The sequence below is a fragment of the Pleurodeles waltl genome, chromosome 2_2 (genome assembly GCF_031143425.1).
Source record: "Pleurodeles waltl isolate 20211129_DDA chromosome 2_2, aPleWal1.hap1.20221129, whole genome shotgun sequence".
In the NCBI taxonomy this organism is placed as follows: Eukaryota; Metazoa; Chordata; class Amphibia; order Caudata; family Salamandridae; genus Pleurodeles; species Pleurodeles waltl.
Window position 1 is genome coordinate 160,675,771 of NC_090439.1, and position 27,610 is coordinate 160,703,380.

Sequence of the window (27,610 nt, forward strand, 5' to 3'; positions counted from 1 at the left end):
AGTCAAAGCCTCCCAGAATTTGTTCACCTTTAAAATCAAACTTTTGTCTGTTTATTTTGTTACTTTTAGCTACAGTAAGTTATTTTCACAGCTACCTCACTAAAATATCACCCGATGCTCTACTGTCACTGTCACAATTTCTTTACCTTATCATTTTACGACCAGTATTTTTGTGACTAGTAAAGATTTTTTATGTACTAACAGGTTGGTACTTAAAATTCGGAATAGTAGAGGGTAAGAATCTGACTTACCTCATGCATATTAATCAAGTGGGTATCAAATTACAATTTGCTACGATTTGTTGCCATCACAGGGACTGGAAACATGCCAAATTATGCCCCCTCCTGAAGAAACCCTCGACCGACCCACCAGAACCAAAGAACTTTCAGCCCATCTTGCTGCTACCCTACCTGGCCAAAGTACTGGAGAAAGCCATCAACACACAACTACAAAATGTAATCAAGGTCAACCAGTCCGGGTTCCGCAGCAACCACAACACGGAGACAGCTCTTCTTGCATCCAATTACGACATCCGATCACTTCTAGACTGTGGCCACACCACAGCACTCATAATCCTCGACCTCTCAGCAGCCTTCGGCGCATCTCCCACAGCACACTATGCACTAGACTCCACGACGTAGGAATCAGTGGAACAGCCCTGAAATGTATCCACTCCTTCCTTTCCGTAAGGACTAAGAGGGTCAGGCTCCCTCCGTACACATCTAAACCCACAGGAGTCAGCTGCAGAGTTCCCCAAGGATCCTCTCTGAGTCCAACTCTCTTCAACATATATACAACCACACTCGCTGTCATCATCAGAAGCCAGAGAATGAACATTGTGTCATACGCCGCTGACACACAACTCATTTCCCTCACCCAAGACCCGGACATGGCCAAAAGAAATTTCCACTCTGGAGTGGAAGCCGTCACCACCTGGATGAGAAAAAGCTGCCTCAAACTCAACTCTGAAAAGACAGAGCTCATCGTTTTCAGAAATGCCACCTCAGCATGGGACGACTTCTGCTGGCCCACAGCTCTCAGCTACCTGCAACCTGAGCACGCCTTTACTGACTGAGCACGCCTACAACCTAGGCATCATCCTCGACTACTCCCTATCTATGACCCAACAGGTAAACTCTGTCACCTCCTCCTGCTGGCACACCCTCTGGAAATTTTTCAAATGGATCCCAGCAGTCTGCCACAGGACAGTCACCCATGGCAACGCTCTCTACACCGGCACCACGACGAGAAACATTAAAAAGCTGAAACCCATCCAGAACTCCGCCAGACTTGTCCTTTACCTCCCATGCCAAGAAAATATCTCCCAGCACCTGAGGACCCTCCACTGGCTCCCGATAGAAAAATGAATCACTTTCCAGCTACTCACCCACACGTACAAAGCCATACACGTCGTCGGACCAGCCTACCTGAACCACTGCCTCTCCTTCTACACTCCCGCCAGATCCCTCCGCTCAACTACCTCTGGCCACTATCCCTCGCATTCCAAAAACCACCGCCAGAGGATGATCCTTCACCTACTTTGCCTTAGGTATAGGGGCAGGTTGTTCCATCTCTTTGCTGCAAAGCCCATCGCACACCATCTTCAGGAAGACCCACAAGACGTGGCTCTCCGGATGGGGCTCCATGCTTCCCCACCCCCACAGCCCCAGCGCCTTGAGACCCGTCATGAGTGAGTAGGAGCACTTTACAAAAACTGACTGATTGATTGATTGAGGGATGATAACCTGCTTGGGTCAGCAGATGACATGTCTGTGATTGCTTTTAAATAACATATGTTTATATAAAAAAAAAAATGATGTTACCTAAACTTTTTGTTGTTAGCACCGTACATGCCGTGGTGGGCATAGGCTCCCTTCGTGGGACACCCCCATACAGTCCCCCCCACCAGGGATGGCAGCAGAAGTGCTTCCGCTGCCACCCCTCCCCCCAGCAATCTGATGATGTCAGCTCGCACCCCGTGCGCTGGCATCAGAGCAGGCCGATGGTGCTGGAAGCCATTTACTTCCAGCGCAGGGAGGGGAAACAGCTAAGTTTGGTTGTCCTCAGAGGGGTGAGGGGTTTCAAAGAGGCAAATGTGGGAAAGGAGAGAATTTTTAATGTCCCCCAGCGTCTCTTTGAAATGTATCCTGCTGCACTATCGCACATGGGGTCGCGAACGTGTCGCGGAAATACTACTGGGCCAGCGGGGATTTTTGGTTTTGTGTATGTTTACGGTTTGGGGAGCGGCCCCTTGGGTAAGGATTGCTCCCCTCTGGGGCATATATTTTGGCCGTTTCTGAACCCCCCTTCCCCCCGGAAGCAGATCGGCCTCTTTGTTTAAACCGCTAGACACCAGGGATTTTACATTTTGGCGAATTTGAGAAGTGGACCCTTGAGCATGGATCACTCCATTTAGGGGGCAGATATTTTGGCTGTTTCTGCCCACAAGAAATCGGCCTTTTTTTTTTTTAGGCCCATCTATCCCCCAAGGGAGGCAGAAATCACTAGACACCATGGATGTTTTATTCACTATGCTGCTGCTGTTGTGAGGATCGGCTCCTTGAGCAAGGATTGCTCCCTTTTAGGAGATGAATGTTTTGGCCAAATTTTATGCCCATCTGCCCCCCAGCTTGGTGTGTGTGGACTGGCGCATTATTAGCATTTGTGATTGTAATGTATATTTTTTATTCTAATGCAAAGCGTTTGATTCCTTTGCTGTGACTTCTGCTTGCGGTCTAGACAGTGGTACATCTGAAATTTGCTTGTGTTTGGTAAGAAAAACTGTTCTGTACTATTTACTTCAATGGGTTCCACTGACATGCATGAATCAGTTTTTGGTAAATGGTGCAATAATAGCAGCATATTCAGCTTGTGTGTTATTGTCAGTGCAATTCTTCTTAGATTTGTGCATTACATGTATTGTGTTGTCTTATGTGTAATTTAATTTTGTTTTGTTTTCCTTTTTAGTGGGATATCGTTGGTGCTTGTTGTGTCTGTGCAGAGTAGGTGCTGGTAAGTTTAGCTGTTTCTGTCAAGTGAGTGGCATCGTTTTTGTGTATATAGGTCTTTGTGATAAAGCCACACTTTATTATTTTACGCAATGTTGTTTGTTGACTTACTTGTCAAGTTGCTTCTTTTAGTAAGGATCATAGCAAGCCACAGGATTACCGCCCAGCAGGTTGTTGGTATGCTTTTTTAATCTTCCTCTGACCAGGATTATGAGACTTGACTCTGCATCTGAGGAAGAGGAGGAAGTGCAAGAATCTGGCAGTGAATTTTCTGTCTGAAAGGAATCTTCTGAGCCACTATTTTTTAGGAGGACACCGATATACTGATATAGCAGCAAGAGGCATCTGGATAGCAGCCTGGGGTGCAAGGCTTCCCACTGGAAGAGCTGAACTCTTAGTTACCCAAACATTGTGCAGCTGGCTTTGCCTGCCTTTACTGGTGTCGCAGGATGTAGAGTGACTACTGAAAACTTTTTGCCTACACATTTCTTTCAGTTGTTTATGGGCAATGTATTTTTGGGTGAGATTGAGATTGTTGAGCAGACTAATTTGTATGCTGAACAGCATCTGAGGGACAACAGTACCAGACTTAGGCCCTGCTCTAGAGCTGCCTGGTGGACACCCACTAATCTGGAAGAGTTGAAGAACTTCTTGGGTTTAACTAACTTTTTGATGGGATGGATATGGAAGCTGCTGTTGTCTTCATATCTGTCTACCAGTCCCTTTATAGCAACAGCCATATTTCCTGCAGTCATGAGTCTTAACATGTATTTGCTTCTGCTTTGGATGCTGCATTTGGTTGATAATGCTTTAGCTTTGCCACAAGATCACCATGATTGTAACCGTCTTTTTAAGATTCAACCGGTCCTTGATAACTCTGTAGATCAATTTTCTGAGATCTATGTTCCAGGGAAAGAAATCACAGTGGATGGGTCTTAGGTCCTGTTCAAGGGCAGTTTGGTTTTTAGGTAGTACATTACCTAGCATGAAGGCACGTTATGGAATTAAGATACTGTCTTGAGAGTAGGACTGGATAGGTCTATAATTTCTAGATGTACACTGGCCGCTTTTGGAGTAAATGAGGACTTTTTAACAAAGGTCATTATTCGTACCTAGATAACTTCAACAATTGTGTGCAATTGTTCAGGGAACTGTTCAAAGTTGACACTGTTGCTTGTGGCACAGTCCGCTCTAGCCGTAAAGGTTATACAAAAGAGCTTGTGTGTTTAAAAAAAAAAAAACTTGAGGGGGCAGTGCAGTGTCTTGCATATTGATGAACTGCTAGCTGTGAAATTGGCAAATTAGCAAACAGGAGGGATGTCTACATGTCGACTATCATCCATGATGAAAGTACTTCACCTATGACTGTTTGGGGTCAGGTTGCTGAAGTGTGCATACCTGTGTGCATTTTAGACTACAATAAACATATGGGTGGTGTAGATTGAGTAGATCAGAGGGGAAGACCTTACACTGCTGTTCGTAAGACTTATATTTGGTAGAAGAAGTTGTCTATCCATCTCTTCCATTCAGCAACCTTTAATGCTTTTGCTGTGTTCAAGGATTGTTCTCCAGAATCAAAAATGACTTTTGTTCAGTTTCAGGAGTCTGTCACAGGCAGCCTTAACTTAGGGAAGAGGGCAAAACCCTCTGTCAGCTAATAAGTTTTGTCAACTACAACATGGCACACCGAATCCTATTTAACAATGGTGAAAAACAATAGGGATAGATGTTTATTAACCTGTTTTATGATAGATTTGCTGCACCTGACTTTGGCCTCACCACAAAGTTATGATTTTCAATTGTTGGGTCCATGTAGTTTTGATAAGTTGCCCCAGGGCACATTTCACTCTATATTATCTTGTACTTTTTTGCACACCTAGGCTTCGTTTATTGCTTAAAGAGAGTGGTTTTAAACAAGCTTGTCCAGCAGTTTTATATTTAGAGATGTTAACTAGGCCCAGGCGGAGATCACAAAGTTCTACTCCACAGAATTCTGAGGAGTTGGCTAAAATCTTGTGAAATTCCTACTGGCATGCTTGCCTAAATGCACTCGATCTCGGAAGCCCTAAACAGCCCTGATCCTTCTAAGCGCTTCCAAGATCAGGCACATTCAGGTCAGGGCCCTAGGCAGCAAAAGCTGCTGTCTTAGGCCTCTTGTGCTGACACAGCCCACCGATCTGAAGCCTGCTGCTATCCACACCCGCACACTTCCGTTCACCAACTACCCTGCTTCACTAACTTGCTACAGAGGGCCAAGCACACCCTCTGTCTTGCACCAACCTTAAAATCACTTCCTGTGCACTTACACACAGCCTCAGACCGCTCTTTTTTAAAAAAAACATTTTTTTAGGACACAAGCACTAGCAGCAGCAAACCAGCTAATTTTTCAAGTGGAGCTCTGATGGCAAGTTTACTTTTTTTTTCCAAGCACAGGCCCCCCCCCCCCCCCACACCCCAACACTCTCGTATGCAAATACTGTCCAGGCCCAGTGCCGGCCTTCATGTGCACACAGAAGAGAAGGCGTAACAAGGGTCTTACCTGGGTCTGACTCCCAGTGCCCCCCCCGTTGCCAGTGCCTGGCTCTCTCCCTCCCTCTGCACTCTGGTCCCAGCCAGGATGCTGAGGACATGGAGGAGAGGGAGGCCAGGATCCAGAGCTGGCACAAGTGCAGCCCTGCAGCAGCTCAACGCCGATGCCGGTCCAAGTGTGCACCGTCTGCAGCCCAGTTATAGGCCACACAACGTAAGCACGGACTGTCTGCGCTTGCACTGTGTGGACCATAACTGGGCTGCAGTGCACATGCGGTGAGCTCTGCTTCGCTGCCAGAGCTAGCACAGTTTTTGGCTGAACTCTGAGCTCTAAGCAGTTCTCTGTTAGTGCCACCAGCAGAGCAGAGCTCACCGCCCACCCCTAATGTTAACAGAGGAAAATATAACAGCTGTGAGTTATTTTTTAAGGGTTGCTGTGCCTCCTCAGAGTGCTATGGTTGATGAGTGTTGATATTTCATGATTTGTTTTAATGTATGTATTAATTGCTAAGTTTTAGTGTTTTGGATGTGCTGCTGTCTTATGGTTTCGAACTATAAAACGAATAAAGAATATGGAAGTGAATGACCTTTCAATTAATACCAGTGCATTTCATTTTTGTGAAATCTTTTGTTAATAAAATTAATTCTTGTGCCAAATCCAATGTGTGTGTACTTGAAAAATATATGGTTGTGCAATAATAATTGTATTTTCTGTCTTTCTCTGCCAGGCTGTACATTGTCTCTTGTTGTCAATGTTGTAATGTGCTGATCCCACGGCTGCCAGTGTGAATGATCTTCTGTGTGTCACATTTAAAAGGAGTGTAAATGGCCTGTGAAGCGGTTGGTGCCTTACTGTGGTTTTACTGCTCACAAGTTGTGAGTCATTGGTTCAGTTTTTTGACCTATCCATTATGAACAGGACACTTCATTTTTGAGAAAGCTAGTCAATAAAATTTCATATATTGAACCATCACTCACACTTGAGCCAAACCCAACCAGTATGTATGTGTACCAGTAAAGAGTGAGAAGAGAGCTTGCTCACCTTCCCAAATTACTATCAACAACTACAAGAAGCAAGCCTGCTGCCAAGTCTATTACTTCTGTGATATCCCACACAAATTATCAAAATCAGTTTTTAACCTTTGCCCAAGGTTATCACTATTAAAAACACACCATATTGGTAGGTAACCACAAGATTGAACTACTCCTCTCAACTCAACTCATGAAAAAAAAAAAAATAAGCTTCGCTGTAATCAGGCATTGAAGCACACTCCTGACACACTAATGATGAAGCATGCCACAACTAGGTTGGTGGGCGAGGGGTCTTTTTAACAAAACCTAAGGGCATTGTTTCACAATTTGAGTGTTTGGGACATCACAGAAGTAAGAGTTGGTAGCTTTCTCATATCTTGTCAAGGGAAATACTTACCAACTCTATATATGTTTGAAAACTAGACACCCAAGGGAGTACAGGGTGGTGTGCCTCTCATGGTTCCCAACACGCTTTCTTACCCACAATGCCCTGCAAACCTCAAATGTGACTAAAATCACAACTTTGCCCTTCATTTTATTCTTCTAGAAACAGAATAAAAACACTTCCCACAACCCAGTTTACCCCCTCGGTCTCAGATAAAAATGATACCTCACTTGTGGGTGCCCAGAGCAGAGGCAGCCTAAAAACGTATTAAAAAAACTGCACTTATAAACACAGTTTGGTGCGCCCTCAATCTCTACACGTTTTTGGCCTTTTCCTGTCGCAGGCAACTGGCCCAACCACACAAGTGAGGTATCACTTTTTATCGGGAGACGGAGGGGAATGCTGAATGGTAGGAAATTTGAGTCTCCCCTCAGATTCCAGAACTTTGCATCACAGAAACGTGAGGAAATTGTATTTTTAGCCACATTTTGACATTTGCAAGAGTTTGAGTACAAACGTGTGGTGAGATCCACACAAGTCACCCCATCCTGGATTGCCCCAGGCATCTAGTTTTCAAAAATTTACCGGTTTGCTAAGTTTCCCTAGGTGCTGGTTGTGCTAGATCCAGAAATCCACAGCTAGGCACATTTCAAATAACAAGTCCGTTTTCATGTTGAAAAATGTGATGTGTCCTCATTGCATTTTGAGGAGTTTTATAGCATACAGAAGGCCTACCCACACAAGTGAGGTAACATTTTTATCAAGAGACTTGGGGGAATGCTAGGTAGAAGGATGTTTGTGGCTACCCACAGATTCCAGAACTTTGCATCACAGTAATGTGAGGAAATTGTATTTTTAGCCAAATTTTGAGGTATGCAAGGGTTTCAGAGTACAAAAATGTGGTGAGAATCACACAAGTCACCCCATCCGGGATTGCCCTGGGTATCTAGTTTTCACAAATGTACAGGTTTGCTACGTTTCCCTAGGTGCTGGTTGTGCTAGATTCCAAAATCCACAGCTAGGAACGTTTAAAAAAAAACAAGTCCGTTTTCAGTGGAAAATGTGGTGCCCATGTTGCGTTTTGGGACATTTCCTGTCACAGGCACAAGACCTACCCACACAAGGGAAGTGAGGTACCATTTTCATCTGGAGACTTGGGGGAAAACACAGAATAGCAGAACAAGTGTTTTTACCAATTGTCCCTCTCTGTATTTGCGTGCCTTCCAAGGCGAAGACCGAGTGTGTAAAAAAAAAAGTCATTTAGAGAAATGCCCTGTAATTCACATGCTAGTATGGGTACCCCCAAATTCAGAAATGAGCACGTAACCACTGCTTCTAAACTACATATCTTGTGCCATTTCGAAAATGCATAGGTTTCCCCGATGAACAAGTTACTTACCTTCGGTAAAGCCTTTTCTGGTGGATACACTAGCTACCCGTGGATTCCTCACATAATGAATTTTCCCCATGCGCCAGCATCCGACGGAAATGTTCTTCTAGCTCTGCATGTTGGCGAGGATGTTACAATTGCTTGACTCCCACGCAACGCCATCTGATGTCATCCAGGCAATAAGAGGTCCTCGCCGGTGTCCGGACGTCAGTTTTCACCATTTTTTACGTGCCTTTGAGGCGAACATGTGACTACCAACAATACATATTTGAAATTAACTCCATAATACCATATACATAACTACAAAACTATATATATATATATATATATATATATATATATATATATATATATATATATATATATATATCCACACACATATATACATACATTTATCACATATACAAACAATGGTAACAGTATATACATATCAATAATATACAGATACACACCCAAGGAAATCTTGATAAGACCATCCAGGCAACGGGGAGGTGGGTGGGACCGTGAGGAATCCACAGGTAGCTAGTGCATCCACCAGAAAAGGCGTTACCGAAGGTAAGTAACTTGTACTTCTGATGGATACAACTACCTGTGGATTCCTCACTTACTGAATAGAGTCCCAAAGCAGTACCGCACTCAGACCGCGCAAAATGGCCATCCCTCCGGACTTCAGAATCCAAACAATGTTTAGCAAACGTGTGGAGGGATGTCCAAGTTGCTGCCTTGCAGATGTCAACCACAGGAACACCTCTAGCTAAGGCCGAAGAGGCCACCTTAGCCCTGGTGGAACGGGCTCCTATCCCAACAGGAGGTTCCTTCTTTGCTAAAGAATAAGACAATTTGATGCAAAGAATGACCCACCTGGAAAGCGTTCTCTTGTGGGCAGCCTTGCCTTTTCTCTTACCCACGTAACCAACGAAGAGCTGATCCTCCTGTCTGAACTCTCTCATCCTGTCGACAAAGAAGCTCAATACTCTTCTTGGATCTAGTCGGTGTAGCCTCTCTTCCTCCTTTTATGGATGAGGTGGAGGATAGAAGGAGGAAAGTGTGATGGACTGTCCTACATGAAAGGGTGTAACAACCTTCGGTAAGAAAGCCGCCTTGGTCCTTAACACCACCTTGTCCCTATAAAACGAAGTGTATGGGGGTTCCACACTAAGAGCCTGGAGCTCACTCACCCTCCTAGCTGACGTAATGGCAACCAGGAAAACAGTTTTTAAAACTAAAAACCTTAAGGAACATGAATGCATTGGTTCAAGCGGTGAACCCATCAGAAATGCTAACACTAAGTTCAAATCCCACTGCGGCATAACAAATGGAGTGGGCGGAAACTTCTTAGTGAGACCCTTAATGAACCTCAAAACTATTGGGGACTTAAACAAGGAGGGTAGGTCTGGTAGACACAGAAAGGCTGACAGTGCAGACAGGTAACCCCTTAACAGTCGCAACTGCACAACTCCTCTGTGCTAAGGACAGCACAAATGACAAAATGTCAGATAAGTGGGCATGCATGGGATCAATTTGATTCTCTCCACACCAAGTCACAAATTTAGCCCACCTGCTTGCATAGATAGATTTGGTGGAGTGTCGCCTGGCCAATAATATAACATCCACCACTTCTGGTGGGAGAGAAAAAGTACTCAGATTGCCCCGTTCAATCTCCAGGCATGTAGTTGCAGGCTCCGGAGGTGGGGGTGTACAACCTGCCCCTGCGACTGCGAGAGGAGGTCTGCCCTGTGAGGGAGACAAAGCAGGGGGCACAGTGAGAGTTGGAGAAGGTCTAAATACCACACTCTTTTTGGCCAATCCGGAGCTATTAAGATGACTTGGGCCCGGTCTTGGCGAATCTTCCTCAGAACCCGAGATATCAAAGGTATGGGGGAAAGCAGCTGGCCGTACCAGGACATCTGAAACGCTGCAGAACGACAGGCAGTGCGCGTTCTCCTGAGTGGCAAACAGGTCTATCTGAGGAAACCCCCACATGTGGAAGATGAAAAGGACCAGGTCTGGATGAAGACGCCACTCGTGATCGGTCGAGATGTGCCGACAGAGCCTGTCCGCAAGTACGTTCAAAACTCCGGCCAGATGGTTTGCTACCAAGCAAATCCGATGGTCCTGTGCCCAGGACAGGAGTCGCAGAGCTTCTCTGCAGAGAAGGTACGACCCCACCTGTAGGAAGTTGGCTCTGTATGTACTATTCCAAAGTAAGAAATAGCATGCACAGAGTCCAAGGGTTCCCCTTAGAGGTAAGATAGTGACAAAAAGAGATCATTCTAATGCTCTATTTTGTGGTAGTGTGGTCGAGCAGTAGGCTTATCAGAGGGTAGTGTTAAGCATTTGTTGTACACACACAGGCAATAAATGAGGAACACACACTCAAAGACAATTCCAGGCCAATAGGTTTTTGTATAGAAAAATATTGTTTCTTAGTTTATTTTAAGAACCACAGGTTCAAGATTTACAAACAATACTTTAAATGAAAGGTATTTCACTTAGGAACTTTGAATTAGCAAAATAGCATATACAGTTTTCACACAAATGGCAGTAAGCTATTTTAAAACTAGACAGTGCCATTTTCAACAGTCCCTGGGGGAGGTAAGTGTTTGTTAGATTTGAAGGTAAGTAAACCACCTACAGGGTTCAAAGTTAGGTCCAAGGTAGCCCACCGTTGGGGGTTCAGGGCAACCCCAAAGTTACCACACCAGCAGCTCAGGGCTGGTCAGGTGCAGAGATCAAAGTGGTGCCCAAAACACATAGGCTTCAATGGAGAAGGGGATTGCCCCGGTTCCAGTCTGCCAGCAGGTAAGTACCCGCGTCTTCGGAGGGCAGACCAGGGGGGTTTTGTAGGACACCGGGGGGGACAAGTCAGCACAAAAAGTACACCCTTAGCGGCACGGGGGCGGCCGGGTGCAGTGTGCAAACAGGCGTCGGGTTTGTAATGTAATCCAAAGGGAGACCTAGGGGTCTCTTCAGCGATGCAGGCAGGCAAGGGGGGGCTCCTTGGGGTAGCCACCACCTGGGCAAGGGAGAGGGCCACCTGGGGGTTGCTCCTGCACTGGAGGTCGGATCCTTCAGGTCCTGGGGGCTGCGAGTGTAGTGTCCTTACCAGGCGTCGGGTTCTTAGAAGCAGGCAGTCGCGGTCAGGGGGAGCCTCTGGATTCCCTTTGCAGGCATCGCTGTGGGGGCTCAGGGGGGTCAACTCTGGCTACTCACAGGCTCGCAGTCTCCAGGGAGTCCTCCCTGTAGAGTTTGTTATTCACAAGTCGAGCCGGGGGCATCGGGTGCAGAGTACCAAGTCTCACGCTTCCAGCGGGAAACATGTTGTTTTCAAAGTTGCTTCTTTGGTGCAAAGTTGCAGTCTTTGGGGAACAGAGCCACTGTCCTCGGGAGTTCTTGGTCCTTTTAGATGCAGGGTAGTCCTCTGAGGCTTCAGAGGTCGCTGGACCCTGTGGAATGCGTCGCTGGAGCAGTTCTTTAGAAGTGGGGAGACAGCCCGGTAGAGCTGGGGCCAAAGCAGTTGGTGTCTCCGTCTTCTCTGCAGGTTTGTCAGCTCAGCAGTCCTTCTTCGTCTTAGGTTGCAGGAATCTAGTTACCTAGGTTCTGGGAGCCCCTAAATACTCGATTTAGGGGTGTGTTTAGGTCTGGGGATTAGTAGCCAATGGCTACTAGCCCTGAGGGTGGCTACACCCTCTTTGTGCCTCCTCCCTGAGGAGAGGGGGGCACATCCCTATCCCTATTGGGGGAATCATCCATCTGCAAGATGGAGGATTTCTAAAAGTCAGAGTCACCTCAGGACACCTTAGGGGCTGTCCTGACTGGCCAGTGACTCCTCCTTGTTCTCATTATCTCCTCCGGCCTTGCCGCCAAAAGTGGGGCCGTGGCCAGAGGGGGTGGGCAACTCCACTAGCTGGAGTGCCCAGGGGTGCTGTAACAAAGGGGGTAAGCTTTTGAGGCTCACCACCAGGTGTTACAGTTCCTGCAGGGGGAGGTGAGAGGCACCTCCACCCAGTACAGGCTTTGGTACTAGCCACAGAGTGACAAAGGCACTCTCCCCATGTGGCCTGCAACATGTCTGGTGTGTGGCAGGCTGCTAAAACTAGTCAGCCCACACTGGTAGTTGGATTGGTTTCAGGGGGCACCTCTAAGTTGCCCTCTGGGGTGTATTTTACAATAAAATGTACACTGGCATCAGTGTGCATTTATTGTGCTGAGAAGTTTGATACCAAACTTCCCAGTTTTCAGTGTAGCCATTATGGTGTGTGGAGTTCATGTATGACAGACTCCCAGACCATATACTCTTATGGCTACCCTGCACTTACAATGTCTAAGGTCTGTAAGGCCTGCTAGAGGGGTGACTTATCTATACCTGTAGGCAGTGTGAGGTTGGCATGGCACCCTGAGGGGAGTGCCATGTCGACTTAGTCATTTTATCCCCACCAGCACACACAAGCTGGCAAGCAGTGTGTCTGTGCCGAGTGAGGGTTCTCCAGGGTGGCATAAGACATGCTGCAGCCCTTAGAGACCTTCCCTGGCATCAGGGCCCTTGGTACCAGGGGTACCAGTTACAAGGGACTTACCTGGGTGCCAGGGTGTGCCAATTGTAGAAACAAAGGTACAGGTTAAGGAAAGAACACTGGTGCTGGGGCCTGGTTAGCAGGCCTCAGCACACTTTCAAATCATAACTTGGCATCAGCAAAGGCAAAAAGTCAGGGAGTAACCATGCCAAGGAGGCATTTCCTTACACCACCCCTCCCTGCTTGTTTATATACCACATTGCAGTAGGGGTGTCCGTCTGGACCTGGATCGACTGACCGTGAAGGGAAGGGAGGAAGGCCTTGAGAGCCAGATGTATCGCCCGCAATTCTAACAGATTGATATGAAACATCTGTTCCACTGGAGACCAATGACCTTTGACCTCCAGGTCCCCCCAGATGAGCTCCCCACCCTAGAGTCGAAGCATCAGTTACCACTGGAGGTGGCAGCGAGAACGCCCTTCCTTGAGAAAGGTTGCCGACTGCAGCCCACCATCGAAGATCCGCTGCAGTGTCTCTGGAGATCCTTATTGATTCCTCAGGATCCCCTTTGTGTTGAAACCACTGCCTACAGAGGCACCACTGAAGAGCCGTCATGTGCCAGCGTGCATGAGTGACCAACAGAATGCAAGAAGCGAACAGACCGAGCAGACGAAGGACCTTGAGGACTGGAACGACCGCTCCATTCTGGAACATTGGAATCAATGCATGAATGTCCTGAATCCGCTGCGGCAGAGGAAAGGCCCGATGTAATGTTGTGTCTAGTACTGCCCCTATGAACAGGAGGCGTTGAGAGGGCTCCAGGTGAGATTTGGGCACGTTCACCGAAAAGCCCAGATCGAACAACTGGGTTGTCGACTGCAGGTGACACAGCAGGAGCTTCGGAGACTTGGCTTTGATCAACCAATCGTCCAGGTAAGGGAATATTGCTATCCCCTCCTCCTGAGCTGTGCTGCAACCACCGCCATCACCTTCGTGAAGACTTGAGGTGCTGAAGTAAGACCAAACGGAAGGACTGCAAACTGATAGTGTTGCGATCTCGCCACAAACCGGAAATACTTCCTGTCCGACTTGAGAATCTGGATATGAAAGTAAGCATCCTGCAAGTTGACAGACACCATCCAATCCCCTTTGTTGAACGCCAAACGCCCCTTTGCTAGGGTCAGCATTTTGAACTTTTCCTGCTTGAGGAACCAATTCAAAATCTGCAGGTCCAGGATTGGCCTCCACCAACCATCCTTTTTGGGGATCAGGAAATATGCTGAACAACAGCCCTGGCCCCTCTCCTGCTCTAGAACCAACTCTACTGCACCTTTTGACAAAAGGACTAGAACCTCCTGTTGTAATGAAAGGAGATGGTCTTCCTATCAGAAGGATGGGAGGGATAGGAGGGGGAAACTCCCGAAAGGGAAGAGTATGGCCTTTCCCCACAATATTGGGGCATCCAGGAGTCTGATGTTATTGACTCCCCCACATGTGGAGAAACTGAGATAATCTTTCCCCCTACAGGAGATGCATGTGAAGGGATTGATTGAGGACTAAGGCTGCTTTCCCTGCCGCACCCCTCTGGAGGAAGAGGCAGAGTGCTGATGGGTGGCCCCTCTGGTACGAACCCTACCCCTTCCCCTATATGATCCGTCAAAAGGTTCAGAACCTCCTGAGACAATCCAGGATGTGTTGTCTTGGCCTCGTCCATCAGGGTATAGATGTACCTGCCCAAGTTACAGGTTGCATTCATTGATTTCAGGGCCATGCTGCACGAAGAGACGGCCTTTTTTGCAGATTGGTCCATTCTCTTGGATTCCCTGTCCGAAGGGACCCCTGGAAAAGATCCTGGAGCTGTGCGGGAGGAACAGGAGGCCTGCACCACCAAGCTCTCTGGAGTTGGATGTCTTGACAAGAAACCTGGATCCCCAGGAGCCACCCGATACCTACTTGCCACAGACCTATTTACTGCTGTCGAAGTCACAGGCTTCTTCCACACCTCCATTATCGGGTCTACGAGTGCCTCATTAAATGGAAGAAGTGGCTCTGCCACAGTTGAAGAAGGGTGTAACACTTCAGTGAGAATGTTAGTTTTTATTTCAGCAGCTGGAAGAGGAAGGTCAAGAAAATCTGCCGCCTTCCTAACCACCGAATGGAAAGAAGCAGCCTCTTCAGTGTACTTCCCAGGAGATGCTAAGTCCCACTCCGGGGAAGTGTCCAACCCACTGGACGTGTCCAAGCCCTGTAGGTCTCCCAGGGGCTCTGCGATCCCACCCTTTTCCAAGAACTGTCTCTTGTATTCCTGCTCCTCAAGCAGCCTCAGAGCCAATCTCCTGGAGCGCAACCTGGCCCCAATTCTCGGCGTCGATAAGGCATTTGCTGACGCCGAAGACCTTGGTCTGTGTTGATCCTCGGATCCATCAGACGCCGGATACATCCGACGCCATAGGCTTCTTCAGTGTTGATTGAGGTTGTGGAGAACTCATCGGCGCCGGGGCAGCAGACGTCGTCGGCGTCACAGGCCTTCTAGGTGACACCATCAGTACCAGCGCAGAGCCAGCACTTCCCATGGGAAGGAAAGGCATGAAGGGCGTCAGTCTGTACGGAGCCAGAACACCTGTGTCATGCCAAAGGACCTGACGGTCCGGACGGGCCACCTCCCGGAGCCATGGTGGCAAAAATGCTATACATCGCATTTAGAAATGCGGAAGGGTCTGTACTTGGCGCCGGGAATGCCGGATATCCCTGTGGAGTCGGCGCCTGAGGTGACACCGGCATTGGTTCGGTCATCTCCATCTGCGCCGGTGAAAACTCCGGATCCTGATGAGGATCGACCTCAGACTGATAGAGGAGAAAAGGGAGTCGCCTGAGGCGGAGGTGTTACCGTCTGACTAACCTTCCATGTCTTACGGCGCCGAGCTGATGGCGTCCTCGAGCGGGATCGGTCCTTACGCGACAGACGTTGTGATCCATGCCGGCGCCGGGAGTCTCGATGACGTCTGTGCGACTTCGAAGATTTAGAGGAAGACGTACAATGGTGATGTCTCTCCTTCTTTGATTTTGCCAAAAATAACTTGGCCTCCCGCTCCTTGAGTGCTTTTGGATTCATACGCTGGCATGAACTGCACTCCTCGACTTCATGGTCAGAACTCAAACACCACAAGCAATTTTCGTGTGGGTCTGTCACGGGCCACCGCACTCCCTACAGGGTTTAAAACCCGATTTACGTAGCTGTGACATAGTAACTCTCGGAGTGAAACAGTAGCTCCCTGGAGCCTCGAAGAAATACCTGTTACTCGAAGGCACGGAAAAAAGAGAACTGACGTCAGCACGCTGGCGAGGACCTCTTATTGCCTGGATGACGTCAGACAGCGTCGCGTGTGAGTCGGGCAATTGTGACATCCTCGTCGACGTGCAGAGCTAGAAGAAAATTTCCGTTGGATGCTGGCGCATGGGGAAAATTCATTATGTGAGGAATCCACAGGTAGTTGTATCCATCAGAAACCTATTTTTCACTCTTGATACTTTACCAAATTAATTGATGTATGCCCAGTACACAATGAAAAATCAGTGCAGGGTATACAGCTCAGTTATTGGCTCTGGACAGCTTGGGTACTTAGAGGACTTACAAGCCCTTTAAATCCCTGCAGCCAGAAGGCTCTAGCAGACTCAACAGTATATTGCTTTCGAAAATCTGCAATACTTCGAAAAAGTTACAGATGACATCTTAGACACAAATGGCTGTTTTTTTACAACTCAATTTCAGCTTCTTTTTTTTTTATTTCAAGTGTTACTTTCTATAAGAAACCGTTCAAGGATCTACACGAATGACCCCTTGCTAAATTCAGAATTTTGTCTAATTTTCAGAAAAGTATAGTTTTTCAGGATCCACCATTGATTTCACACTCATTTCTCTACGTAACTGGAAGGAGGTTGAAAGCAAGAAAAATATGAGAAATGGGGTACGCCCCAGTAAAATGTCAAAACTGTTAAACAATCCAAAAAACCTGGGTATCTTTAGGATCCCCAGAATGTTGAAAAAGAAGGACACATATTTGGTGTGGATAGCTTATGTGGACAAAAGGTTATGATGGGAGGGGTAGGCGCAAACTACCCCAAGCAGCCAAAAAAAGGCTTAGCACAGGAGGGGGGGGGGGAAAGGCTTAGCAGTGAAAGGAGTAAGATTAAGCAGTGGTCCCTATGTGTCATAACAGACTTTTAAAAATGCTTTTTTCAACATTCACAAAGGGGAAGGGCATCTTCTGGGCACCCTATGGCGTTTGTGAATGAGCTATACCTACCTTTATGTAGCAAGTATAATATTCATAGTTTTGTGACCAGATTTCAGTTGCAGGACATTAATATATACCATATGGAATCTGTATTTGGAAGAGACATCATAAATACATAGCATCCAAATACCAATTGGGTATGGTTTCCTAAACCCATCAATCATTTTTTGCCCTCTAGTAACGAGTGAGCTTTGGCAAGTGACTTATTCTTCAGCCGGATACCATCAGAAGCTTGAACATGTATGGAAGAGCACAAGAATAAAAAGAAATTAACACTCACCCTGAAAGAAATTTCTAGGTTTTCTCCTCCCCATATGTCCATTCCAGCATCATATGTTCCGATTTCTTGAAAATAATCTCGGTCTATTGAAAACAAACCACCTGCCATTGTGGGAGTCCTGAGGAAAAAAATACCAAACAAAGTAAGGACAACTTTGAGGAAAAATGTTATGAGTATTACAAATATGTTGCACCATTTAGGCAATCAGCATAAATAACACCCCAACCTAAACATTAGGCGATTGAAAGATAGTTCTAGGTGGGTGGATTTCAAACACCTACTACCAACTTCACTCAGCTATTTTAATCTCACCATACCTCAACATCATACGGGCAACACCTCAGAAAACATCCACAAGAGCTTACACAGGGTTGTAGCAAACACTTGCGGCAACTGACACCCATGTGAGGCGGTACCCTATTATGAAGCATGCCATCTCAAGGAGGATGAGAGTTACAATCCTGAAAACAGAAGATCCCTTTCAGATTCACCATAGTGGTAGATTTCAGTTTCTGCAGCAGATATCTTCCACGGGGACTGAGGGTTGAAGTTTCTTTATTTTAATGCCAGAGGTTCCCTGTGGGGCGCTGCATAGAGGTCTCGGGAAAAGGGTAGGTTCATCCAACCCCTTTATGCCCTTTCATTTTATTTTCCCCCCAATACAGTGCTCAGTGCATCTTGTTCGGTAATGACTGCGAAAACAAATGTTTCCTTGATAGCCACCAATCAGAACCTGGCAGCTCTGCAATGAAATAAGGGAGAAAAGTTTAGTTGCTGAAGTGGGTGCCTATATATATTTTTTTTTAACGCAATCACAAAATAGTCAAGATTTGTCTAAAATTGAACCTCTTCATGCTTAACTCGTCCAGTTTATAAATAGTAATTTCTCAAAAACGACTGAACAGATTTAAACCAAACAAACAAAAGCACAATCCTAGAGTAAATTTTTTGTGTGTCAAATTTGGCCAAATTCTGTTTTTTTTTTCCTGTACTGAAGAGCAAAGAATTCTAGTATAATTAAAATGGGAATAGCACCACTTTTGGGACATTCCCTTTTCCTTGGTTCCCACTCAATTGATTTATACGAAACTTGGCATGAAGAACCACCAGTTGATCAACTTTGTTTTTTGGAATGTTGGAAATTAGTCAAACAGCACTAAAGTTATTAAGAAAACAAAAAAATGCCTTAGGTAGGGCAGACTTTCCATAGGAAGAGAATTTGTGGTTTTGCTAATAATCTCAACGGCGTTTGAGGAATAGTCACAAAACTTTACTAAAAGGTTCCTCCACCTCGGCTACTTCCTGGAAAGTTTCATGGTGAAAGGTTAACTGGGGGCCAAGAAAAAAGGGGAGGCCCAAAACACAATTTCCCCAACACAATTTCCATAGGGTATTTTCAACAGTGCTGTAGCCCAAACTCATGAACAGACTTGCACCGATTTGGCAGAAATCTAGATCTTTATCCAGAAAACCTACAACCCGATAGGGACCGCTAGCTGCAGATTCCTTACCTGAGAACATTCCCCAGGTGTCCGACTAGATCTGGAAAATCTTGAGCAGTACTTCTACGCTGGGGTAGGTGGCGCTGATCAGCTTGGCATCATTTGCGCTAGAAGTGACGTGCGCTGTGCCTTTATAGGTGCCACCCCAGCGTGCTTACATCAGGCCGAAGAGCTTGGCCTGTTGAAGCCCCCAATGTCATCCAGAGACAAGACTACTGGCTGAAGTGCAAATGGTGATGGAATAGGAATCCAAAAGTCATTCAGTTTGTCGTTAATGTCTGCAATCTCACCATCCTCATCATCCGATGAGGAGGGATCCTCCCTAGTAGGAACAGCAATGCTGGATGCAGGTATTATCCTGGGTGTCCCGGGTGGTGGAATGAGCCTAGGTATTCTCAAAGGCAAGGCATTAAGCGGTGTGGGGAATGATAGTCCTATGGGCGAAGGAATCCTTTTATAGTAGTCCTGCAGCTTCCCTTGGAGGTCTTGGAAGAGCGCTAAAGGAACCTGTGCCATACATGCTTGTGACTGATTGCTGGAAACGCTCCCCCTGAAGTCTGGATATTCTTTCTGATGGGCTTCATAGTATTCCCGGTAATACTGCTAATCTCACACGTCCTCATCCTGGTATTTTCCATGGAGTTTGGAATGGCTGTGGCCAGTCCAAAGTGGGCCTTCATTGTCATATTCTTCCACGTCCAAAAGAAGACCAGGAGGAAGAGGAGGCACCTTACTTGGGGAAGTGTGTTCAGATAGAGTGAATGATTGTTATTTTTGTTGTCATCGCTGTCGAATCCGTGCACGTAGCTGCCAAATGCAAAGGCCTTTTGGTAATCTTCAGCATCTGCAAAGTTATTCTAGTCGACAGTGCCATCATGAACTGTGTCGTCAACGATGGTTGTGCAGATGTAGCAGAAAGAGCCTTAGTTGACAACACTTTGTCAAAGTGATAGATGCAGACGATGACATGGATGACGTTGTAGCCATCAGTGACGTCACTGTGAATAATGGTCACCATCGTCGACTATGGTGGTTTCGATGGTGAGGTGACCATTGTTGAGAATTTTAAAGCTGTTATAGGCTTTGTCCTCGGCAGTCCTGAGGAGGTCTTTGTGGGGAGATTTTTTTTCCTTCTCTCCTTTTTTGAACTGCCTTTGAAGCCACAGAAGAAGCCTGCCCTCCCCTTCCTTTAAGGTTTTAGTGGAAAAGGTATGCCAGATCTTGCACTTTTTTACCTTAGGTTGGCGGTTGAAGCTGTAGATGCAGTCCTCGTGGATGTCTTCAAAACGAAGTATTTTCTTCCTTTTATGAACCACAAGGCCTGAAAGGCCCTTTCTTAGATGACTGACGTACAAGTTACTTACCTTCGGAAACAAAATATCTGGTAGAGACATATTCTAGTTGCAGATTCCTTACCTTAGAATTTTCCCCCAGGCGTCAGACTGGATCCGGAGATTTTTCTTGTAACAATACCCTTGCGCGTTGGTAGGTGGCATCGGTCGACTCCGTGGGCATCGTAGTCGCTGTGATGAAGTCTGGAGTAGTATATAGACGACGTCCTCGCGCAGTGACATTTTCTTTTAACGACTTTCCGCACCAAAGCGCAGAGCCGCTAAGAACAATGAGATTGGTGCGCCAGAGCTATGGACCTGGAAGGGGGAATGCCTGTCCCTAGAAATCAGTTTGCAGGTGGGGAGGATGGGTGGGCGGTAAGGAATCAGCAACTAGAATATGTATCTACCAGATATTTTGTTACGGAAGGTGAGTAACTTGTACATCTGATAGAGACTTGTTACCTTAAAATAGATACCCAAGCAATGCCATCCTCGGTGGTGGGCTGCGAACCAAGACCATACTAGAAAGTCCTGTATAACCAAACAACCAAAATAGCTGTCTCGACGGACCTGACTGTCCAGTCAGTGGTGCTTAGCAAACATGTGCAGGGAAGCTCACGTAGCCGCCTGGCAGATATCCAGGACAGGAACTCTGCATGCTAATGTAGTGGAAACAGCAGTTGCTCTGGTGGAATGGGCACGCAAGCCTTCAGGAGGTTGCTTCTTAGCCAAAGCGTAGCACATTTTGATGTAAAGAAGCACCTATCGAGAGATGGTGCACTTTTTCACAGGCTTCCTTTTTTTTCGCACCCACATACCCAACGAAGAGTTGATCGTCCACCCGGAAACCTTTAGTACGATTGAGGTAAAACGCTAATGCCCTTTTTGGGTCCGGACGGTGGAGTCTCTCTTCCTCATGGGAAGGATGCGGAGGTGCGAAAAAAGAAGGCAAAGTGATGGATTGGCATACATGAAAGGGTGTAGCCACCTTAGAAAAGAAGGAATCCCCAGTGTGCAACACAACTTTGTCAGGGTGCACAGACAAGTACGGAGGCTTTGAGGGAAGGGCCTGTAACTCACTCACTCTGTGAGCAGAGGTGATAGCGACCAGAAGAACGAGTTACTTACCTTCGGTAATGACTTTTCTGGTGGATACATTAGCTACCTGTGGATTCCTCACCTAATGAATACTTCCATTGCGCCAGCATTCGACGGAAATCTTCTTCCTAGCTTTTGCACGTCGACGAGGACGTCACAGTTGCCCACGCGACGCCGTCTGACGTCATACAGGCAATAAGAGGTCCTCGCCGACGTCAGTACCAACATTTTTTACGTGCCTGAGAATAATAGGCCATTGAGATGAAAGAACAATAGTAATATTTAATGATATTCCAAATAAGCACATCATTCTGAGAATTCAATCCTTTTTTTTTTCTTTTAAAAAACAAATAAATAATTATATGAACAATATATATATATAAATATGAACATATATACAGAATATATACAAGTCCTCAAAACCAAGAGGAGCACACCCAAGAATTACTTGGCTAGACCAGACAGGCAACGGGGAGGCGGGTGGGACCGTGAGGAATCCACAGGAAGCTAATGTATCCACCAGAAAAGTCGTTACCGAAGGTAAGTAACTCGTTCTTCTGATGGATACAACTACCTGTGGATTCCTCACCTAATGAATAGAGTCCCAAAGCAGTACCGCACTCGGTGAAGGGTGCCTGAATGGTCAAACCAAGAAATCCTGCAGCACCGACCGTGCAAAATGGCCATCCCTTCTGACCTCAGAGTCCAAGCAGTAATGTTTCGCAAAAGTATGAAGGGATGACCAAGTTGCGGCCTTGCAGATGTCGACCACAGGATCACCCCTAGCCAAGGCCGAAGAGGCCGACTTAGCTCTGGTGGAATGAGCTCTTATACCATCAGGGGGTTCCTTCTTTGCTAAAGAGTAACACATTTTAATGCAAAGAACAACCCACCTGGAGAGTGTTCTCTTGTGGACTGCCTTTCCTCTCCTCTTTCCCACGTATCCGATGAAAAGCTGATCCTCCAGCCTGAAATCCTTTGTTCTGTCTATATAAAAGCTTAGCGCCCTCTTTGGGTCCAAGCGGTGGAGTCTCTCTTCTTCCTCTGAAGGATGAGGTGGAGGATAAAATGTGGATAGAGTAATTGTCTGGGCCAAATGAAAGGGTGAAACAACCGTCGGAAGGAAAGCAGCCTTGGTCCTCAACACCACCTTATCCCCATAAAAAGATGTATAAGGGGTTTTTACAGATAAAGCCTGCCACTCACTCACTCTCCTTGCAGAGGTAATTGCAACCAGGAAAAACGTTTTAAGAACTAATAATCTTATGGGGCAAGAATGCATAGGCTCAAAAGGGGACCCCATAAGGAAAGTTAAAACCAAGGTCAAATCCCATTGAGGCATAACAAAAGGAGATGGAGGGAATGTATTCACAAGGCCCTTCAAGAATCTAAGCACTATTGGAGATTTAAACAAAGAAGGCTGGTCTGGAAGACAAATAAAGGCTGACAGGGCAGACAAGTAACCCTTAACAGTAGCTACTGCACAGCCCCTCTGTGCTAAAGACAAAGCAAAAGATAAGACATCTGACAAATAAGCACGTAAGGGATCAATCTGCCTCTCTCCACACCAAACCACAAATTTAGACCACCTATTAGCGTAGATAGATTTAGTGGAGTGCCGCCTGGCTGCTAAGATAACATCCACTACATCAGGCGGGAGAGAAAAGGAACTCAGGTTGCCCCGTTCAATCTCCAGGCATGAAGGTGCAGGCTCTGGAGGTGGGAGTGTAAAACCTGCCCCTGCGACTGCGACAGGAGATCTGCCCTGAGAGGGAGACGGAGCAGAGGGCACAGTGAGAGTTGGAGAAGGTCCGAGTACCACACCCTCCTTGGCCAATCTGGAGCTATTAAGATGACTTGGGCCCGGTCTTGGCGAATTTTCCTCAACACTCGAGGAATCAAGGGTATGGGAGGAAACGCGTAAAGCAACTGGTCGCACCAGGTTCTCTGAAACGCGTCCCCCAAAGCTCCTTGTACCGGATACTGGAGGCTGCAGAATAACGGGCAGTGCGAGTTCTCCCGGGTGGCAAACAGATCTATCCGAGGAAACCCCCACATCTGGAAGATTAGCCAGACTTGATCTGGATGGAGACGCCACTCGTGATCGGCCGAGAAATGGCGACTGAGACTGTCCGCATGTACGTTCAAGACTCCAGCCAGATGATTTGCTACCAAGCAAATCTGATGGTCCTTTGCCCAGGACCATAGCCGAAGAGCTTCTCTGCAGAGAAGGTACGACCCTACCCCTCCCTGTTTGTTTATATACCACATTGCGGTAGTGTTGTCCATCAGGACCTGAACCGACTAACCAAGAAGGGATGGGAGGAAGGCCTTGAGAGCCAGACGTACAGCCCGTAACTCCAACAGATTGATATGAAACACCTGTTCCACTGGAGTCCAAAGCCCCTTGATCTCCAGGTCCCCCAGATGAGCTCCCCACCCTAGAGTGGAAGCATCCGTTATTACTGTGGCCACAGGCGGAGCTTGCGAGAACGGCCTTCCTCTGGAAAGATTGCCGTCCGCAATCCACCATTTCAAATCCATGGCAGCATCTCTGGAGATTCTCACTGAGCCTTCGAGATCCCCTTTGTGTTGAGACCACTGCCTTCGGAGGCACCACTGAAGAGCCCTCATGTGCCAGCGAGCATGCATGACCAACAGTATGCAAGAAGCAAACAGACCGAGCAGACGTAGGACCTTGAGGACTGGAATGACCGCTCCACTTTGAAACATTGGAACCAACGCCTGAATGTCCTGAACCCACTGAGGCGGAGGAAAGGCTCGATTCAATGTTGTATCCAGTACTGCCCCTATGAACAGGAGGCGCTGAGAGGGCTCTAGGTGAGATTTGGGCACGTTCACCGAAAAGCCCAGGTCGAACAACAACTGGGTTGTCGACTGCAGGTGATGCAACACGAGCTCCGGAGACCTGGCTTTGATTAACCAGTCGTCTAGATAAGGAAATACTGCTATCCCCTTCCTTCTGAGCTCTGCCGCAACCACCGACATCACCTTCGTGAAGACTCGAGGTGCTGAAGTAAGACCAAATGGGAGGACCGCAAACTGATAGTGCTGCGACCCCACCACAAAACGGAGATACTTCCTGTGCGACTTGAGTATCGGGATATGAAAGTAAGCATCATGCAAGTCGACAGACACCATCCAATCTCCATTGTTCAGCGCCAAAAGCACCTGAGCTAGGGTCAGCATCTTGAACTTTTCCTGTTTGATGAACCAATTCAAGATCCTTAGGTCCAGGATTGGTCTCAACCGACCATCCTTCATGGAAATCAGGAAGTACCTCGAATAACAACCTTGACCCCTTTCCTGCTCTGGGACCAACTCCACCGCGCCCTTTGAAAGGAGGACTTGAACCTCCTGTTCTAACAGGAGGTGCTCTTCTGAACAATAAGATGGGCGGGGGGATGGGGGGCAGAAACTCCCGAAGGGTATAGCCGTTTCTCACAATGCTGGTAACCCAGGAGTCTGAAGTTATGACCTCCCACTTGTGGAGAAAATTCAGTAACCTCCCCCCTACAGGAGTGGAGTGAGTGGGAATTGGGGGAAGCCTAAGGCTGCTTCCCCTGCTGCACCCCTCCAGAGGAAGAGGCAGAGTATTGCTGAGTGGCTCCCCTGGTACGGACCCTACCCCTCCCTCTGAAAGATCTATAGGAGAGAGCAGAGGTAGGTTGCTGGAATTTCCCTCGAAAGGAGGAGGAGGAACCACGACCAAATCCTCGAAACCTCCTAAAAAATCTGGAGGAAGTAGAAGAAGTGGCTTGCAAGCCCAGCGACTTGGCCGTGGCCCTGCTCTCTTTGAACCTTTCTAAGGCAGAATCCGCCTTGGCACCAAAGAGCTTGTCCCCGTCAAAAGGAAGGTCCAGTAGGGTCGACTGCACATCCGAGGAAAATCCTGAGTTACGAAGCCAAGCCTGCCTCCTTGTAACTACAGCAGTGCCCATTGCCCTAGCAACCAAGTCAGTTGTATCCAACCCAGATTGGATAACCTGAGTTGCAGCTGCCTGAGCGTCCGATACCAGGCTTAATAGTCCCTGAGGAACCTCCGTATGCGTGGATGCAATCTCGTCCATCAGGGCATAAATGTACCTTCCTAAAATACATGTAGCATTGGGGGACTTCAATGCTATGCTACATGAAAAGAACACCTTTTTGGATGCCATGTCCATCTTCTTGGAGTCTCTATCCGAGGACACAGCTGGAAAAGACCCAGGAGCAGACCTTGCCGAGCAGGAAGCCTGGACCACCAAGCTTTCAGGTGTTGGATACCTGATAAGAAAACCTGGGTCAGCCGGTGCAACCCGATACCTCCTAGCCACAGATCTATTGACAGCTGAAGACGACACCGGCTTCTTCCAGACTTCCATTATAGGGTCCAGTAGCGCTTCATTGAATGGCAAAGGTGGTTCTGCCGAAGTAGAGGCAGGGTGCAACACCTCTGTCAACAAATTCTGCTTGGCTTCAGTCACCGGCAAAGGGAGGTCCAGGAAACCAGCTGCATTCCTGATAACAGAATGAAAAGTGGCTGCCTCTTCTGTGTACTCCCCAGGAGATGACAAGTTCCATTCGAGGGAGGTATCTAGGCCACTAGCAGTGTCCAGTCCATGGAGACCCTCACGAGAGTCCTCAATCTCTCCTTCCTCCAGGTTTCGTCTCTGGTACTCCTGCTCTTCAAGGAGGCGGAGAGCAAGCCTCCTCGAGTGCAGCCTCTCCTCTATTCTCGGCGTCGACATGGCGTCAGCGGACATCGAAGAACGACGCCGATCCTCGGATCCGTCAGACGCCGGGTCTACAGGCGCCATAGGCCTCTTCGGTGCCGAACGAGGAACCGGATGGAGTGAAGACTGCCTCGGAGTCGTAGGAGGTCTAGACGGCGTCACTGACTGAAACATCGAAGCTGTCGGAGCCGAAGTCTCAGGAACCACCGGAGCCGATACCGGCGCCGAGCCCACGTTCCCCAGGGGGAGAAAGGGCATAAAGGGTGCTGGTCGAAGCGGAGGCGGAGCACCCATGTTGAAGGCCAAAGGGCCCGAAGGACCAGCCGGTCCACCACCTGGAGCCATCTGTTGGAAGATGGAAAACATCGCATTTAAAAATGCGGTACTATCAGCTCCAGGGGCTGGGAAAGCCGGGTACTGGGGTGCCTGGTTCGAAGGCGACACCGACGCCGGTCTCGACGTCTGCAAAGACGGAGAAAACATCTGAGGCTGCGGAACCTCAAACACTGAAGGTGGTTGGCCCAATGACACGGGCGAAGTCGGTGAAGCTGGAGAAGGCAACGGCGTCGACGGCTGGGGAGTGACAGTGGGACTGACTTCCCAAGTCTTCCGACGTCGAGTTGATGGTGACCTCGACCGAGACCTCTCCCTACTCGACCGGCGCCGTGATTCTCCACGACGCCAGAAGTCCCGATGACACTGATGAGACTTCGGTGATGAGGATTTTCGATGACGTCTCTTTTCCTTCATTTTCGACTTCGCCAGAAAAAGCTTGGCCTCACGCTCTTTCAGGACCTTAGGATTCATATGTTGACAAGAATCGCACTTGTCAACATCATGATCGGAACTAAGACACCACAAGCAGTCAGAATGTGGGTCCGTTACCATCATTTTGCCCCCACACTCACGGCAGGGCTTGAATCCTTACTTTCTTTGCGACATTGTAATCTCAAAGAAAAAATATATCCAAAAAACACACTGTAACTGTCTAACAGCAACAGTAGCTCCCTCGAAGATAACCGTTTCGAATGGCACAGAAAAAACGGAACGGACGTTGGCACGTCGGCGAGGACCTCTTATTGCCTGTATGACGTCAGACGGCGTCGCGTGGGCAACTGTGACGTCCTCGTCGACGTGCAGAAGCTAGGAAGAAGATTTCCGTTGAATGCTGGCGCAATGGGAGTATTCATTAGGTGAGGAATCCACAGGTAGTTGTATCCATCAGAAAGACAGTTTTGAAGGCGAGGAGCCGCAAGGGATAATTATGCATTGGCTCAAAGGGGGTACACATCAAAGTAAGTAAGTACAAGATTTAGGTCCACTGAGGCATGATGAGTGGGAGGAAATAAACGGGTAAGCCCTTTTAGGAATCTACTCACAATAGGAGATTTAAAGAGTGAGAACTGATCAGGTAGCCTAGGAAAGGCCGAAATGGCAGATAAATACCCTTTAAGGGTGCCCAAAGCAGAGCCCTGCTGGGCTAAAGAAAGAACAGAAGAACCTCGGA

General features: G+C 47.5%; 1 protein-coding gene across 2 annotated transcripts in view; it reads right to left on the reverse strand.

Annotated features, from left to right (window-relative positions):
• Window positions 1-27,610, reverse strand: part of GALNT1 (polypeptide N-acetylgalactosaminyltransferase 1) — a 684,180-nt gene that overhangs the window by 162,226 nt on the left and 494,344 nt on the right. For both annotated transcript variants that reach the window (XM_069219558.1, XM_069219557.1), the window contains exon 7: window positions 17,434-17,551. In XM_069219558.1, coding sequence (XP_069075659.1) covers window positions 17,434-17,551 — 118 coding nt within the window. The remainder of the gene's footprint in view (window positions 1-17,433; window positions 17,552-27,610) is intronic.